The 17,748-nt window shown below is 30.4% G+C and overlaps 1 protein-coding gene across 1 annotated transcript; it reads left to right on the top strand.

Annotated features, from left to right (window-relative positions):
- The first annotated feature begins 2,847 nt into the window (after positions 1 to 2,847).
- On the top strand, positions 2,848 to 17,023 carry LOC117182955 (collagen alpha-1(I) chain-like). The gene is made up of 2 exons (XM_033376072.1): positions 2,848 to 2,890; positions 15,084 to 17,023. The coding sequence occupies exons 1-2, from the start codon at positions 2,848 to 2,850 to the stop codon at positions 17,021 to 17,023; spliced, it is 1,983 nt and encodes a 660-aa protein (XP_033231963.1).
- The last annotated feature ends 725 nt before the right edge of the window (positions 17,024 to 17,748 follow it).

Genomic DNA, 17,748 nt, shown 5'->3' with positions numbered 1-17,748 from the left:
AGCTCCAAGGAGATTATGTTGAAAAATAAAAAAAAATTTACCCAAAAAAAATTGTTTTTATACTTCATTCTAAGGACTTATTGAACTACCCTCGTATATGTACAGTAGGGTGGCCCGAAACAAAGAAAAGTTTCAGTAAATTGTAAGGCTCCCCCCGTCGTTTTTCGTTTTTTACGAGGGCAGTCGCTCGCCCCCGTGAATTTTCCGTAGAAAACACATTAGGAAAAATCATTTTTCGAAATTTTATTTAAAATGTGATAAAATATAACAAAGAATAAGCAGCACTTTGATCATCTCCTAACGTAATTTATTTTTTACGAAATACAGTGAAGTATCCATATTTTCTTAAAGTTATGATTGAATTCGATTTGTTTTAAAATAGAGAATGTCCATTTTCACAAAAAAAACCCATACTTATGTTTTTGCCAATTTTTAGTTTATTTTTGGCCTTCTAAGGAAGACCATCTGTGAGTTTTAAGTTAGGTAATAGGTTTTTGTCGCTAGTAGAATTCTTTCATAAAGCCGATATTTGTGATATCGTGCATCATTCCCAAGAAAAATTAATAATCAGAAAATTAAAAAAACCAAAGAATGCACGTTTTTGTGTTACCTACAATTATACATGAGAATAAAAACATTTCTTTTTTAAATCTCTTTAAAAAAATCTAAAAAGATAAAAAATGTGTGTATAATGAACAAAAATTATTTAACCTTGTAAATAATAATACGGAAAATACTGTAATTCCGGTGATGACATTTTATCAGCGAATTTATTGGAAAAAAGTTTCATATACGTAATTATGCAATAAAATTCAAATTTCTTACTGCGGACAAATTTCATTTGTTAATTTATTTTGGTAATACTAAAAAAATGTAAAAGTTTTTCTATCAATAATTTCGATTATGAAAAGGTGTTACCGAAATTGTGGATTTTTCCGCATTATTATTTATAAGGTTTTTCAAAGAAAAAAAAACAATTATTTAGCTATTTGCAACCTTTTCAGGTTTCTATTTGAAATACTTTCAAAAAGTATGTTTTTATTTGTATAATTATTATTATTACATAATTGTGCCATTTCCCTTTTGGAATTGGCGTGACTCACTCGGTGGGGAAGGGAGTAATGTGAGGAAGGGGCTATAGAATTTTTAAATTGATCTAGAATTCTCGTGTTATTTATTTAAATAACAAGTTCGTTACGCAACACTGCTCCTGTCCAGGTTGCAGATCAATCTCTCTAGCAATCACCCGAAGTGAAGATCCATCGAAGTCGTCATATGAGGTTCTCCACTTGGGTCCATTGATTGTGAATAACATGGAAGCCGGGTGTTTTTAAAAATAATCTTCGAATTATTTATTTTTTAACATTCAAGTCTTTTTTATAGTCATTTTTTATTTTTCTAGTTGTTTCTTTTCTTAAATTCTTTAGTTAAAAACTATAATTTCAGTTTTTTATACATAAATATATAGTTATTTTCTTCATTTTTCTATTAGTTTAATTGTTTTTGGTTTAGAAAAAGACAGTCTTTCAATAAAAAAATGTTCGTATGTTTCTCGTAAGCGATATAAAAATTTACAAAACAGAAAAAAATATTTGTATAGAACTTTCCAAAATGTTCAAACTTTCATTGTAATTTTTTTTTGTAACTTTAATTATTTTCGAGAAAAATGCGAAAATTTTATTATTTGAAAAAAAATCTCGTGGTTACAAAAATGTTTTACCCATATAAAACTTGAAGGAGGTGAGCGTCTCCTCGCCTTGAAGTGTAGAACATGCTTATTGTTTGCCTACATTATATTTGTTTAAATTATACTTGACATGAGAAACCGCAAGAAAATCTTAGTATCTTGCTACACTATAGGCATGTTCTATTTGCTTGCCACAGTTCTTAATTTTTGTATTATTTATAGCATGCTTGAAAAAGTCATTTGTCTAAAGTATTTATTAAGTAATGCTACTATTTGAATGGCGAATAAAGATAAATGCATATTATTTAATCATTATTAATTTATTCCACTCACCTACGAATATTAATTAAAAAAGAAACTCATATCAATCACTAAATTCCAGTTACTTAAAATAGATGTTTTGTGAGAAATAAAGTAAAAACCATCCTTTATTCTATGAACAGCAACTTGATAAAGCTTAAGTTTACATTTAGGGTGCCGTTCAAAAGCTGCGTGACGCTTTTTTGAACAATTTATCTACGCTTCCCTTTCTTCATAACAGATTATCACACAAAACTTAAACCCGCAGCTTGAATTGTCAACAATATCGTTGTAGGATTTTATGTTAAAAATGCCAAATATTGATAAACTAAGCATCACAGTAGGAAAAATTGTTTTTAAATGTTGATATTAAAAGAATAAGTTTATTTTTCACGAAAAATTTAGTCCTTAATAATTTATTCTCTAAACGGTTGTCTGTAGAATATTTACGAAAAGACCTGTTTTGGGACAAATTTTTTTGCTAGCAAAAGCTCAAAATAGTAAAAAATGTGTTTTTTTTAAGACTCACAACTCCTGATTCATGTAGTATAAAACGTCAACATTTTTTTTATTGTAAAATTTCCAGCCCTACAATTTTTTTGTGGCACGACTTACGTAGCTTAACCGAGAAGTGAAGTATTTTGAACAAACTTAACATGATTAAAAATAGGTCAAAAGTGGTCAACTTTGGGAGGCCATAACTTATGATCTGTTGGGGCTGGGTCATTGTATTTTTTTGGAATTAGTGGAAATCGAGTCTAGTTTAATTAAAATATAAAATTCTTCTTCTTAAAATTAACACGTTTCAAAGTACAGATACAAACTTTAGAATTGGGGTTTTTCGCCTCTTGTTCTAAAAAATGGGGGCTTTGAAGGATCACAACTTGGCAGCTATTGGAGATAGTAAGTTTTTCAGCTTTATCTTTCTTAGAGCTTTCTCTCGTTTAATTTTGCTGTTAAAAATGTTGCTCTAGGATGCAAAAGGGTGGATATGTCTACGCAAACACGATTTTTGAAACCTTTTTAAAGAATATTTCCGAAGCACAGGCGAATTTAACTAGTTTTGAAAATAAGAACAGGAAAAGTGAATCCGTTCAAAATTAAATTAGAGAAGTGATAAATAGAAATTACGAATTTGCAGTGATTGAGAGAGAATTATATTTGGGGGTTCTCACAAATGCAAGCGATTGGCATACCGTCGTCTAATACAGAAAATATATGAGCTAATTGGCCAGTAGCAAACAAGCATAGCTTTAAATGAGAGTACCGGGATTTAAAAACGAATAAAATTGATTAAGAAATTGAAGCAAAGATAAAATAATTTTAAAGATTAGAAAGAGAAAAAGAGCAACTAGAATATAGTTGTTTAGAAAAAAAACTCTGAGAAAGGAAGGAGACAGAATATAAAAAGATAGAGAGTACAGAGAGATACGATAGAATTCGATGATAGGACATAATTGATGATAGTACACTAGGGTAGTCTACAATTTTTTAAAGAGTTTTCATGCATCTCGCCAGGAAATTTTTTTCCAATCTACACAAAAATAAATCCATTTGATAAAAGTGATATATTATTTTGGCGCAAGCTCCATGCAGTTCAACACGTAGTTTCCACAAAAAAAAAACTATTTTGTCAATTTTATTGAGATTCCTCAATACTAGCAGAATCTTGTGAAAACTTATAATTTCTCTTTACAAATAATAACATAATACAAATAAAATATTACTTTTTTAATATTAACTTTATAAGTCTGTTTTAAGGTTCAAAACAAACTCCATGATTAAAAAAATGGGTATCACGTTTTTTTTTAATTTTCACTTTTTGTCTATTTTTCAGTTAGAGTGAGATAACATATAATTCATTTTAACAAACATTTAAAAAAAAAATATATTATTATTTTTGAAAGTATTCTCTTGGAATAAATTTAAACAATTGCAGTTTTTTCAAAAATTTTTATTGGGGGGAAATTATAATTAATTAAGTTTCGCAAAAATATTCATTTAAATAAACTATTATATCTTATAATTATCTTCTTCTTAAATTCTATGTAATTTCGGTTTCTTCTGATATTTTTTCAATATTTATCCACTTTTTAATTAGTGAAGTAATACAACATTGTAAGTTAACAAACATAGTTGCTTGAACAATTGATTATTGTTTATAACTGTCCTCTCTCAGAGTAATAATAGAAAGTTGCTTTTTTCATTTTTAATTTTGTTTTGATTTTTTAATTATAAACAAATAATAAGGGAACCTGAACAAGAATAATTTTCTTTAAAAGTATTGTACTTCTTTTATTTAGTGAATTATTTGTGCTCTTTCCCCAATATTAAAAAATGTATTTAAATAAAAAACCTATTTCACGCAAGAAACCAAGATAGTTATGAAGAATAATAATTTGTTTCAACTTTTTATCGCAACTTTTTACAATTAAGCAAAAAGAATATTATTAACAATTTAATAGTTAAAACAACTATTTTCGGTAACTTAAATTAATTATTACTCCACTCGAATTGAGAAATAGACAAAAAGTTTCAAAATTGAGATAAGAACTTGACTGTCTAATAATTTTAAAATTATTTTTGCTGTATTCAATTAAATTTTGGATCACTCTAAGTGAAAAGTCGATAACAAGTTAAAAATTCTTTGAAAAAACTGCAATTTCTAGCATTATTCAAAGATAATATTACTAAAAATAATAATAAATTGGTGAAACAATCATTTTTGCTAACATTAAGAAACTCTGGACTTTAACTGAAAATTCAACAAAAAGTGGAAATTTTTTGCAAACACTGAGACTTTCTATCTCTATTCTAATAGAAAATTTATAAAATAATAATAAACAGCTTAAAAATTTGATGAACATATCTCATTATCAGTATGAACTAATATTCCATGTATCAGAATCAATTTGCATTTTGAAAAACTGCAAAAAATAGTAAGTATCGCCAAAAATTCCCAAAACTCATTGTTTCACTTATGGGGTTTTTGGGGCACCAAAACAGGCTTTTGGGGTGATATTCAAAAGGTAAAATTTGATTCGTATCCTACAGTTATTTCTGAAGTGAAATGTTGAGTTTCAATTTGATTCAGCTAACACTGAAGATTCAACATAAAATGCACAAAAACAGGTTTTTTTCTTATTGGGCAGTACGGGTAAAACTTCTCGAGGCTTGCGTCACCTTCCAATATTATTTTTTTTCAAAACAAAAAACAGGGACTTATTTTTGTGTGAATTTAGGTTAATGAAGACGATTGGCAAAATGTAGATTTGTTTATTATTGATTTAAAAAAAAGCATAATGAAACGAAAAATATTTAGGAACTATAAGAAATAAATAAAATTTTGTATTCAGAGGAAAGAACAGGACATAAACATATTCGTAAAAGAAATTAAGCAGTTATTTAAAAAGTTGTTGCCAAGTCCAAACTTCGAATGGCAACTTAGAACAACTTATACAAATTTGCGAATTTAATAGAAAGTCTATATTTCCAGAAATGCCTTGTCGAGCTATACAGAATTAGAAATTTTAGGATTAGAATGGGGAACAAAATTAGGAAAATAAAAAATTAGGGGCGAAAAATGAAGCATTTTAGATCAATATAACCAGAAAATAAAGCAAACTAGCGAGAAAGAAGCGAACCTAGAAAATAAAAGTAAAAAAAAATAGCAAAAACCAGTCAGTTTCTAATTGTAAATAATTAATCAGCTGCTAGGAAACACATAGTTATGAAAAAATAACATTTCTCTGCAAAAATCAGTGCTTCTATATAATACAGCGCAGAAAAAAAAGAAGATAAACTTTACATCGATTTCCGATGAAAGATTCGTTGCAACAAAAATTAACTTTAAAGAATGAACTTTACACAAATATCGATTAAACTTTCTTTAGTTATTCCATGACAACACATGTGTTATGAAAACGCGAAGTTGTCTGAATTAAACTTTATTCTTCTAAAAAATTTCCTGCAACAAATTTTATCATTACTTTATTCTGTGAGAAGATAATTGTAAATCAGACAAAAATAAAGATAATAAGTCAGGAAATCAAATTCAAAATAAGAAAAATGACCAGAATAAACAGAATAAAAAACATTAAAAGGGGAAAAAAGGGGATTCAGGAGCTCAGGATGCCCCGGATCCAAACTCTAGTGATCAACATTCAAATTATAGGTCCTAAAAACAGAGAGCGTACTACAATTGCAAAAAAGGTAACTTTAAACGAAATTGTTGGTATAATTGATTTCAAATCGTAGATTTCAAATTATTTATATCTTACGGTCCAATCGTAAATCGAAAATAACTATAATAATAAATATTTGTTGGTATAATATAGATCAAGGACACGCAAACGGTGATTATTAAAGGCGGAAAACAACCGACAAAACCAAATAACGCCAGGATATTCAGACCCAGGTACAAATAATTCAGACAAAACACGATTTTATTTACAGTTGAAGCTAGAAAATCATAGTCATAGAGTAAGTTGACACGGAAGCAGCACACTCGTACTAAGGAACAAATTTTATCAAGACAAAAAAGAACTTAGATTAAAAAACAAATAAACAGATAAATGAGAGGCTAGTAATTGCAAATGACTAGAAGTAAAACAAGACCTATTTTCATGCAAAGAAATAAAGTTTGAACAAAACTGTTGAATTTTTAAACAAATAGTCAAATATTCTAGCAAAACTGTGCCGTTGAATTTATAAATAAAAAAGATAACTTTTACATAAAATAGTTGAATTTTCAGCAAAATAATAACAAATTTTAATCTTCAAGAAAATAATTCAGATTTCAACAAAAGAGTGGAACACTTTAAACTTTAAGTGAGAGACAATTTAAAAAAAAAATTGAATTTCTAGCCAAATAATTTAATTTACAACAAAATAATTCATTTTTAACCAAATAGTTAAATTCTCAACAACAACAAAATTCATTTAACCAAAAGGCTGCATCAAGAATGAAATACTTGAACTTTTATTTAAATGGGATGAATTAAAAAAATCTCATAACCAAGTAGTTGAATTTCCAACCAAGATCTTTTTTTACCGAAAAAGATGCATTTGCAATAGAAAAATACGAGTTTTAAAAAAAAATCTTGAAATTTCAAACGAGAAAGATAATTCTTTTTACAAATAGTTAAAATTTTAGTAAAATAATTTAATTTTCAACCAAATAATTCAGCTTTCAACAAAACAGTTAAATTCTAAAAATAAATTATCAAGCAAACAATCGGATTTGCAATCAACTAGTTGAACTTTCAATTAGATGGGATTAACGAGAACAAAATTATAATCAAGTAGTTCAATTTGAAACCAAGATCTTCTCTACCGAAAAAGTTGCATATTCAATACAACAACCAAATAATTTGTTTGAAACTAAATAGTTGAACTTTCAACAATAACAAAATTAATTTAACTAAATGGTTGCAGCTAGAACGAAATTAGGACTGGTAAAAAAACCATATTTTTAGTATACCGAAGGGACTGTCAGACATGTTAGAGTAAGTTTACATGATTTAAGAGGTATTATGTTATAAGAGGTCAACCTTTTACCTCTTTACGAAGTCTCGTGGGGACGGAAAGGCACCCCTTTGATCGGCCACAGAAATGATATTAGTAAAACCCCTTCGCGTGTCGGCGGGAAGTCACCTCTTTGACCAGCCACAAAAATAATGTTGGTTAAATCACTTATCCTTTCCAGCATTTCATGGGGGCGAGAAGGCGATCCTACCCTATGACAGATCACACAAATCATTCTGTTCCAATCCCTTCCCCTTTCCAGTATCTCGTGAGGGCTTGAATTCTTCCCTTTAAACGGTCACAGAAATCATGTTGGTCAAATCCGTTCCTCTTTTCAACGTCTCGTGGGGACGGGAAGGCACCCCTTTCACCTGTCATTGAAATCATTTCGGTAAAACCCCAGCCCCTTTCCAAGGTCTCGTAAGGACGGCAAGGCACGCCTTTACCCGGTCACAGAAATAATTTTGGTCACACCTCTTCCCCCTTAAAAGATCCAGTGGGGAAGGGAAGTTACTCTCTTGACTGATCACAGAAATAATGTTGGTCAAACCCCTCCCCCTTTCCAACGTCTTGTGGGAGTAGGAAGGCACCCCTTTGACCGGTTATAGAAATCATCTTGATCAAACTTCTTTCCATTTCCAACGACTCGTGGGGGTGGGAACGCAACTTTATGATCAGTCACAGAAATAATGTTGATCAAACGCTTTCCCTTTAAGTCACCTCATTGTCCGGCCACAGAAATAATGTTGGTCAAATCCCTAGTGGATGCGAGAAGGCAACACTATGACAGCTCACAGAAATAATTTTTGTCAAACCCTTTCACCTTTCCAATATATTGTGGGGGCGAGAAGGCAACCCTATGACAGATCGCATAAATCATTTTGTTCAGAACCCTTACCCTTTCCAACGTCTCGTGGGAGCGGAACGGCAACTCTGTGACTGGCCACAGAGACTATGTTGGTCAAACGCTTTCCTCTTTACAAGGTCTCATTAGGGTGGGAAGTCACCCCTTTGACAGGTCACAGATATAATGTTGGTCAAATCCCTTCCCCTTTCCAATATCTTATGTAGGCTAGAAGGCAACCCTGTGACTAGTTACATAAATCATTTTTGTCAAAACCTTTCCCCTTTCCAACGTCTCGTGGGGGCGGGAAGGCACATCTTTCCGGCTGTTCTCAGAAATATTGTTGAAGGAAGCCCTGTGACTGTTCGCAGAAATAATGTTATGTACAATAACAATTAAAATAAAAATATAATAATGCAATAAAAATGTAATCAAGAATGTCATGAAAATGTAATGATGTAAAATAATGTTATGTAATAATGCACCGGCAGAGCATTCGTAACCGAAAATATGTAATTAAAAAAAAATTAATTTTCAACTATGAATGATAAGTTTTGATAAAAAAATAGAATAGTTAATTTGCAGTGGGAAAAGTGGATAAAAAACAAGAAATGAAATTTCAACAAAATAGTTCAATCCTTCAAAATTTGTAGAAATTTTATGCATAGGAAATTAATAATGAAAAAAGAAAAATAGTAGACATCTCAACTAAAAAGAATGAACTTTTAACGAAAAGTAGTTGGGATTTCTTGTTAGGTAAATAGTACCATAAGCAAAAGAGTGTAAGTTGTCTATAGAAAAGCTTTACTTGTAAAAGAAAATCACTAAGTTTTATTTTGCTAAGCGTTTGAAAAATTATTATTCAATATTTTTTATGGGTAATGTCATATTCTGCGCTAATCCCTCCTTCCAACGACGCAAATCGCACCAAAACCTAATAAACCCTTTGCCTCTGAAAGTGTGACATAGTTGTTTACTGATCCCTAGATTAAAATTTCGAAATTTTTTGAAAAATTAGAAAAGAGTCAAAGTTTTCTCTTTCAGTTTGAGCCTCAAAATTTTCCGATAAAGCCAGTTACTCTCAAAAAAATTTCCGGGCTTGATTTTAATCGTAATTTTTTTAGGATCCGAAAATGTCGGCTTTGAAATTATAAAATCTTTTGTAGGCATTTTTTCCATGCCGAAAATTCTGGCACTTGTCCTAATTCATGCGAGTTGAATAAAGTAAATGAGATTTATTATGTAAATATTATAAAAAAATTTTTCATTTCAAGCAGTAACTTGGCAGTAAATTACGAAAACAGAGGTCCACGTAGCCTTTTCACGAGTTTCACAATATTGACTCCTTATCGTTCCCATAGAGGTAGAAATATAACATTGCGTCTTTTTATCAAGCTTATCTTTTTTCACATTTTTCATTTCCAGAAACTTCTTCTAACTAATAATAATTTTGTAGATTGTTATTTATAAATAAATAAATCATTATAGAATTCGTAATTTTCTACAGATCTTTAATGGTTAACTTTTCTTTAATTAAATAAGTAGCATTTCACTTGTTTAGATTTTAGCCATTTACCTGGGGACGTGACTCAGTTTAATATTCAAGCGAACATATATAGAGATAAGAAGAACTTAATTTTATCTAGAAATAGATGTTTTTTTTTTCTAAAGCGATTTTTTTGGTCTACAGAGCATAACAAAATTTCAAATGTAATTGATTATTTAAATGGCTTTGCTACGCAATAAGCTCATTGAGGATACTGAAATAAAATCTGCATAGTATTATAATTATTTCAGTGAAAGTTAATTTTCACCTAATAAAAAACTTTCTAAATAATTTGTTCTTTTACGGCTCTTATGATCGCCCTTTTTCAAAAATAATTAATAATAATCTACATGTTTTGACAGTTAAATGCTTTTTTATTATTCCTGTTTTTTCTAAAATGGTTTATGTTATTAATTAAAGTTCAGAAATGCATACGTGCGAATGGAAATGAAGCTTAATTTATAATTTTCGAAATTTATTGGGATCAATTTCAAATAATCGAAATTGGGGAAAAAAAGAGAAATTAATTATAAGAAACTAATATTTTTGAAATAAGTATATTTCACGTTTCACTTACTATCTTTATTTATTTATTTATTTTTTATTCAATAAGTTTTGCATTTTATTATTACTTAAACTACTTGCGACACAGAAGATATCTTTAACTTTTTTTAGTTCTGGTATTAGTTTCAATAAAACAAATTAAATTGCTGAAATCTATTAAAATTAAAAAATTTGTATACCAAGTCTTATGATTTTGTCCTTTAAAAATATTGTTTAAATGAAAATTGAAAAATTGAAAATGTTGTGATTTCACTTTTGAATATTTCCATATTGTATATTTTGAAAATAACTATATTTAATAATTGAAGGTATAATTAATGCCAAGAACTAGTTGAATATTTAATGTTAACTTATAATATCCACAACAATTGCTTCTGCTTTAAATAATTGAATAAATCCTATTGCAAAGTCCTTGATATTAAAGAACCTGTAAATGAGAAGTACTTAGATTTGTACGATTTCAAAAACTTGAAGGCTATAAGAATAGAAAATTTGGATTTTAAAGTCTACCAATTTAAATAATGTGACTATTGAGCATTTCAAACTGAAAATGAATCAATTTTACTATTGAAACGCTGCCTATCTTCTAATTTAGAGTGTTTTTAATTTAATTTTTAAAAATTTAAATTTCTAAAAAATGGTACCATATAAAATTTATAGACTTTAAAACAAAAAACTTACAAATTTCAAAACTTAGAATTATGAATGTTAATTTCTTCAAAAAATCTAAAGTTTCATATCTAAAGCAATTCAAACTTGGCAGATTTTCTGAATTCATAAAAATATCTCCATTTTTTGAATACTCTAAAATCTTTGATCCCTCTGAATTCCCTAAAGTCTAATAATATTCTGAATTCCTAAAATTCCTTAGATTGCGTAAGCGCCCTGACATCCATGAATTTCTCTGCATTCCCTGAAATGCTAAAAATTTCAGAATTCCTCAAAATTTCTGAATTTCCTAAATAATCTAAATAAATTTTTTAAATAATCTGAAATCCCTAAAATTCTCGTAATTTTCTGATTTGCATAAATATTTTGAGTTCCTGGAAATCTCTGAATTTTCTGACATCCGTGGAAATTCTGAATTTCTTAGATTCCTTGACTATTCTAGATTTCTGAAATTCCTCGTTTTCTCTAAATCCCCCGAATTTGTAAAATATTTCGCATTCCTTGGATGTTCCAAATTCTCTGTGTTCATCAAATTATCTAAATTCTCTGAAGTCCTTGAATATTCCAAAATTCTTGAAAATGCAAATTCCTGAAATTCTTTAAATTGGAACAGTCCCCGGACCTTCTTTACATTTTCAGAATTTTTTGAGACTCGAAGAATTCCTTGAATGTCTTCAACTCTTTTGAATTCCTCTGAATTCTTCGCATTATTTTAAAGTCCTTGGAATTCAGGTATTTCTCATAATTAAGAAAATTCAGATAATGCTGCGAATTGAGATAGATTGAGATGTATCTGGGAGTTCGGAGGACTTCAAAAGATTTTAAGAAAACTAAAATAATCCTATAGGATTTAAAGCAATTCAAAAGAATGCTATCTTGAATTATTTTTTTAATTACAAAATTTTTGAATTTAAAATCTGTTATTAAAGTCGATTATGCATACAATTTTACATTTGACATTCTAGATTTATCTTTCCACTTTTCACATGTCATCGTTGTTGTTATCAAAATCACTTTATACGATGAAGGTTACTTCCAATGCAATTCGAACACCGGAATTTAAAAACAAAAACAATGAAATGTGAAAATTATGAAGTGTCTTGTGAAATAGTACATAATCGAAAATTCTAGACAGGAAAATATATGGGGAACAGGATATTGAAAGAATAACGTATACTTTTAAAAATTTTGGATACAGTTTTTAAAATAATAAATTTCTGAAGAAATATGATTCCTTTTAAATAATTACTCGTATTAAGACGCCCAATTTAAACATTTGAATAATTTGTATACAATGATAGTTAAAGCTTTTATTCTTTTAAGGTTGTGTAATGGTTCGAACGATAAAAACTGATATTTTATTCGGTATTTTGCATAGAATTTGACATGTAGAATTTGCACAAAAAGAAATTCGTTTTGATCCAGATTTCTATTATTATTAGTCTCTTTTCACAGACTTTAGGAGTAAGGTTTATCGGTTTAGTTTATGGGTTTTATTTATATTGGGTTACATATGAGCTAGAGGCATGCATCTTTTTTTTGAGCTTTGGACAATAAATAAAAAAATGAGTAAAAAAAATCAGGATTTTCAAAAAAGAAAAAAATACTTGCAGTTTTCCCAAACGTTGCGAAATTTAGACTCATGATTTTCACTATAATTGGTTCTAAAAATTAAAATGCTTGCTTCAAAAGATTCTATTTTTCAAAGTGGAAGACGTAACACTCTGAAAATCATTGGACCTCATCAATTTAAGTTTTGCACATACGTGCAAAAGATGTTTATACCTAAAAATAAAATGAATCTAAAATAATAATTTTTTAATAGGGAAAACCACAAAAAATTCATGATAATTCCCAAAAAAAAGTTTCTATTTTTCGCCATTTTGCGAATTTTAAATATTTTTTATTAGTTGTACGTGTATATTTTAAGATTTTTTCGGACGCCATGGAGCAGAAAATTCGTTTTATCCAGATGGTGATTTTGTTTCTAGAGCATATTCTTTTAAATATCGAACAATGCCATGAAACCATGAAAAAAAAATTCATCGATAACAGATGTTTTTTAGGTTTTTTGGTAGCCATATTTATTTCAAGAATTTTTTTTACAATTTTCAAAAACGTATTTCAAATCAGTGACCCAAAAAGCCACTACAACAAAAGTTTCAGGAAAATCGAAGCATTTTTCTAGTATTTTCCAGCCTTTTGGGATTCTTGCGACATTTAAGGAAATTTTGGTAGATTGTTTGTCGAGTTGGTCTTAATGGGAATTTTGAAATAACTGAAACTTCTTATAATGTCAACCTTGTTCTAGTGTAAAATAGAACCTGAAAAATCTCAGCTTGAACGAAAAATATGTTTTCGAAACCGAATAACCAAATACGGGAAATAGAAATTTTCGAGTCTCATGAAGGACAGATATTTGAGGCAGATATTTATTCTCCTTCCATCCGATATTCTAGAATTATGTAGAATATTTCCTGATTATACTGGGATAGAAATAAGTATATATATCGACCAGGATTCTTCCAAAATTAGTCAGTTGAATCGCAATTCTAGAAAAGTAATGTTCCTCTAATTTGAGAAAATGAAGTTCTACACTGCTGTTCTTCTTTTTACCTCAGCGGTCTTTGTTGGTGAGCATGATAATAGCATATTGTCTTCGCTTTCCGTCCTCTTGTTGTATAAACTGCTACTTTACTGACCAAGAGACGCTGCAAAAATGCATAAATCATGTATGCGTTACATAAAACAAATCATTAGAAGAAATTTGAGATTTATTTATTTTTTTAAATATTTCCATTATTTTTGGTATTTCATGACGATTTTGAGTAAGATTTATGTAATAGTAAATTTTAAAAACAGTAAAATTTCACATTTTTATCGAGTTGATATATCGAGTTGATATCCTGCTTGATGGGTTTCCAATCTGAATTTATTTAAAATTATTAAAACATTTTAAAATAATTTTAATGTATCTTTAGGGAGAAAACATCACATTACCTTTATTTAAAAATATCTTTCTCCTAATTATTACATTTTTTATTATCAACGTGATACTAAAATCTTTAGTTGCATATTAAATATTTTTATTGCATGATAAATGTATTTAATGTTATGAAAATTGTTTTAAAAAAAGTGAAGACTCAGAAGAATATGTAACATTGGCATGATTTTTTTTACGGTATTAATAATCTCCCCAATCTTTTTAATTTAACATAATTTTGTTCTTTCTAATCCATTTCCAAAGTCTCTATAGTTTTTTCAATTTTGTAAAATTAAATAGTTATATTTCTTTTGGAATAAAATGTTTTATTAATCTCATCATATTAATTGCGCTGGTAACTTTCTACTCATCTAAGATTTTGGCATGGTAAATGCTTTTTCTCAGATAACATTATTTTGTGTTAAACTCGATTTTCTATCTGAGTAAGTCCTAAATACGTAGCCAGTCTGCTATTAATTAATGATAAGAATTTATGTATTTCCTTCAACTATTTTTATATTTTGGATCAAATACAGTATTGAGAAATAAACAGTAATAATTATTGTTACTTAGAATTTTTCCTGTTTTTTTATTATATTTCTCCAGCTAACATTTTTTTTCGTACGTAATTACCAAAACTAAAAATTTTGTTTAATTTTCATTAAAAAATTTAAGAAAATCCCCGAAATAATGGAAACGGCCCGCGAATTATTTAATGACTTTGGAAATAGTGAAAATATATTTCGAGAATCATGGAATAATTCGCAAACTCATTTAATCTTTCAAGGACTCCCTTGAAGCTTCTAATAAACGTTTTACGAAATTAAAAAAAAAATTGGTGGCCTACCTTAAAATATTAGACAGTCAAATAATGTGTTAACAAATTATTTTTCCGTGTATGTAATCATTCCTTTTAGATCTTTTTCAAATTGTCAATTCATAAAATTCTATTCGCATGTTACAGAATTAGGTACATCGTTACCGGTTGACAATCCTCCTGCTAATGCTCCTCCAATCGATGCTAAGAATGCTGAACAATTGAAAAATCCTGGTTCATCGCTGCCGACTGGCAATTCTCCTACTGATGCTTCTCAAAACGATGGTCAAAAATCTGATCAACTGCAAAAGCCAAACGACAATTCTCCTGCTAATGCTCTTCCAACTGATGCTCAAAATGCTGAAAAATTGAAAAATCCAAAAGACATTCCCTCTGCTAATGCTTCTCCCAGCGATGCTAAGAATGGTGAACAATTGAAAAAGCCAATGGATAATCCTTCTGCTGATGCTCATCCCAGCGATGCTAAGAATGATGAACAACTAAAAAAGCCAATGGACAATCCTTCTGCTGATGCTGCTCCCAGCGATGCTAAGAATGATGAACAGCTGAAAAAGCCAACCGACAATCCTCCTGTGAATGCTCCTTCCAGCGATTCTAAGAATGATGAAAAATTAAAGAAACCAACCGATAATCTTCCTACTGCTGCTCCTTCCAGCGATGACAAGAATGATGAAAAATTGAAGAAACCAACCGATAATCTTCCTACTGCTGCTCCTCCCAGCGATGATAAGAATGATGAAAAATTGAAGAAACCAACCGATAATCTTCCTACTGCTGCTCCTCCCAGCGATGATAAGAATGATGAAAAATTAAAAAAACCAACTGATAGTCTTTCTGCTGCTTCTCCTTCTAGCGATGCAAAGAATGATGAACAATTAAAGAAGTCAACCGACAATCCTCTGACTAATACTCCTTCGAGCGACGCTAAGAATGATGAAAAATTGAAAAAGTCAATTGATAATCCTGCTGCTGATGGTCTTCCCAGCGATGCTAAGAATGATCAAAAATTGAAAAAGTCAATTGAAAATTCTCCTGCTGATGCCTCTCCCAGCGATGCGAAAAAGGATGAACACCATGAACATCACCACCATGAACACCATGGTCCAGAAGGACCTGTAGGACCGAATGGACCCGTTGAACCACACGGTATGGGCCCTGAAGGCCATGAACACCATGGACCCGACGGACATAAATGCAAAGGACATGGCCACCATGGACACCATGAAGACGATGGGCACCATGAACAACATGAAACCTCAGGACCTGAAGGACCTGATGAAATCCATGGACCTAAAGGACCCGATGAAATCCATGGACCTAAAGGACCTGATGAAATCCATAGACCTAAAGGACCCGATGAAATCCATGGACCTAAAGGACCCGATGAAATCCATGGACCTAAAGGACCCGATGGAATCCATGGACCTAAAGGACCCGATGAAATCCATGGACCTAGAGGACCCGATGAAATCCATGGACCTAAAGGACCCGATGGAATCCATGGTCCTAAAGGACCCGATGAAATCCATGGACCTAAAGGACCCGATGAAGTCCATGGACCTAAAGGACCCGATGAAATCCATGGACCTAAAGGACCCGATGAAATCCATGGACCTAAAGGACCCGATGGAATCCATGGACCTAAAGGACCCGATGAAATCCATGGACCTAAAGGACCCGATGAAATCCATGGACCTAAAGGACCCGATGAAATCCATGGACCTAAAGGACCCGAAGAAACTAAGCGACCTGAAGGACTTATAGGAACCGAAGGACCTGATGGACCCGATAAACCTCATGGACCTCATGGACCTGATGGACTCGATAAACCAGGTGATAAATCAGGAAAACTAGAAAAACCAGGAAAACAAGAAGAACAAGGAAAACCAGGGGAACCAGAAAAACTAGAACAAGCAAAACAAACAGAACAACCAGGGAAACCAGGACTAGCGGAACAGCAAGGAGGACCAGCGAAATCAGTAGAATCCGCGCAAGAGCAACCAAAACAACCAGAATCAACTGGAGCAATTCCTGTTAAACCAGAGGCATCTGGAAATCCGAAATAAATGTTTATTCTAATAATTAGAGGGTCCAGACTTCAGCTTTAGAGTGTGCATTTTGATTATATTTCTTGTTTGGACCTTTTGTTAATTATATGTTTTTGTTGAAAATAAAAACTTTATCTACGCACAATTCGTTTAGGTTTATTTTTATTGAACTTAATTTGATGATCGTCATCTATAAACAAAGAACCGTTTTAAATTGTGACTTTTTAAAATGCGGATCAGGATCCATAATGCGGTCAGGATGCCATAATTCACATGAAATTCTTTATGCTAAATAGGGGGATTAAAAGAAAATTATAAGCAAGTTCATGACAAAGACGTAAATTCTGACGAAGAAAATAGCGCCATAGGTCAATATTTGATCAATTATAAGTTTACGAATGGCAAAGTGCTAATATTTTAATTTAAAATGCCTGATTAATCTATTTTGATACGCAAGAGATGACCAGTAATTGTGAACTCAGCTGATTTAAAAAAAATAATACAATATTTATTTAAGGCTTGTTAAAATGTAATCAAGTTTAAAAGTGGATTTTGCAAACAATATTGCACGAAATAAAATGCGAATGTGGAAAAATGGTTGATTTATGAGCTAGCATAACCGCTTCCATTTTTATAAAATATATAATCTACAAATAATTTTATAATTTGGCTTCCAATTTTTAATATTCCGCAACCGATTTTTCCACGAAAAATGTGACTGTAAAGTTTTTTCTCATCTATTT

This window comes from Belonocnema kinseyi, chromosome 2 (assembly GCF_010883055.1).
Source record: "Belonocnema kinseyi isolate 2016_QV_RU_SX_M_011 chromosome 2, B_treatae_v1, whole genome shotgun sequence".
Taxonomy (NCBI): Eukaryota; Metazoa; Arthropoda; class Insecta; order Hymenoptera; family Cynipidae; genus Belonocnema; species Belonocnema kinseyi.
Note: the sequence above shows the minus strand (reverse complement) of the source record. Positions and strands in the feature narration are given on the sequence as shown.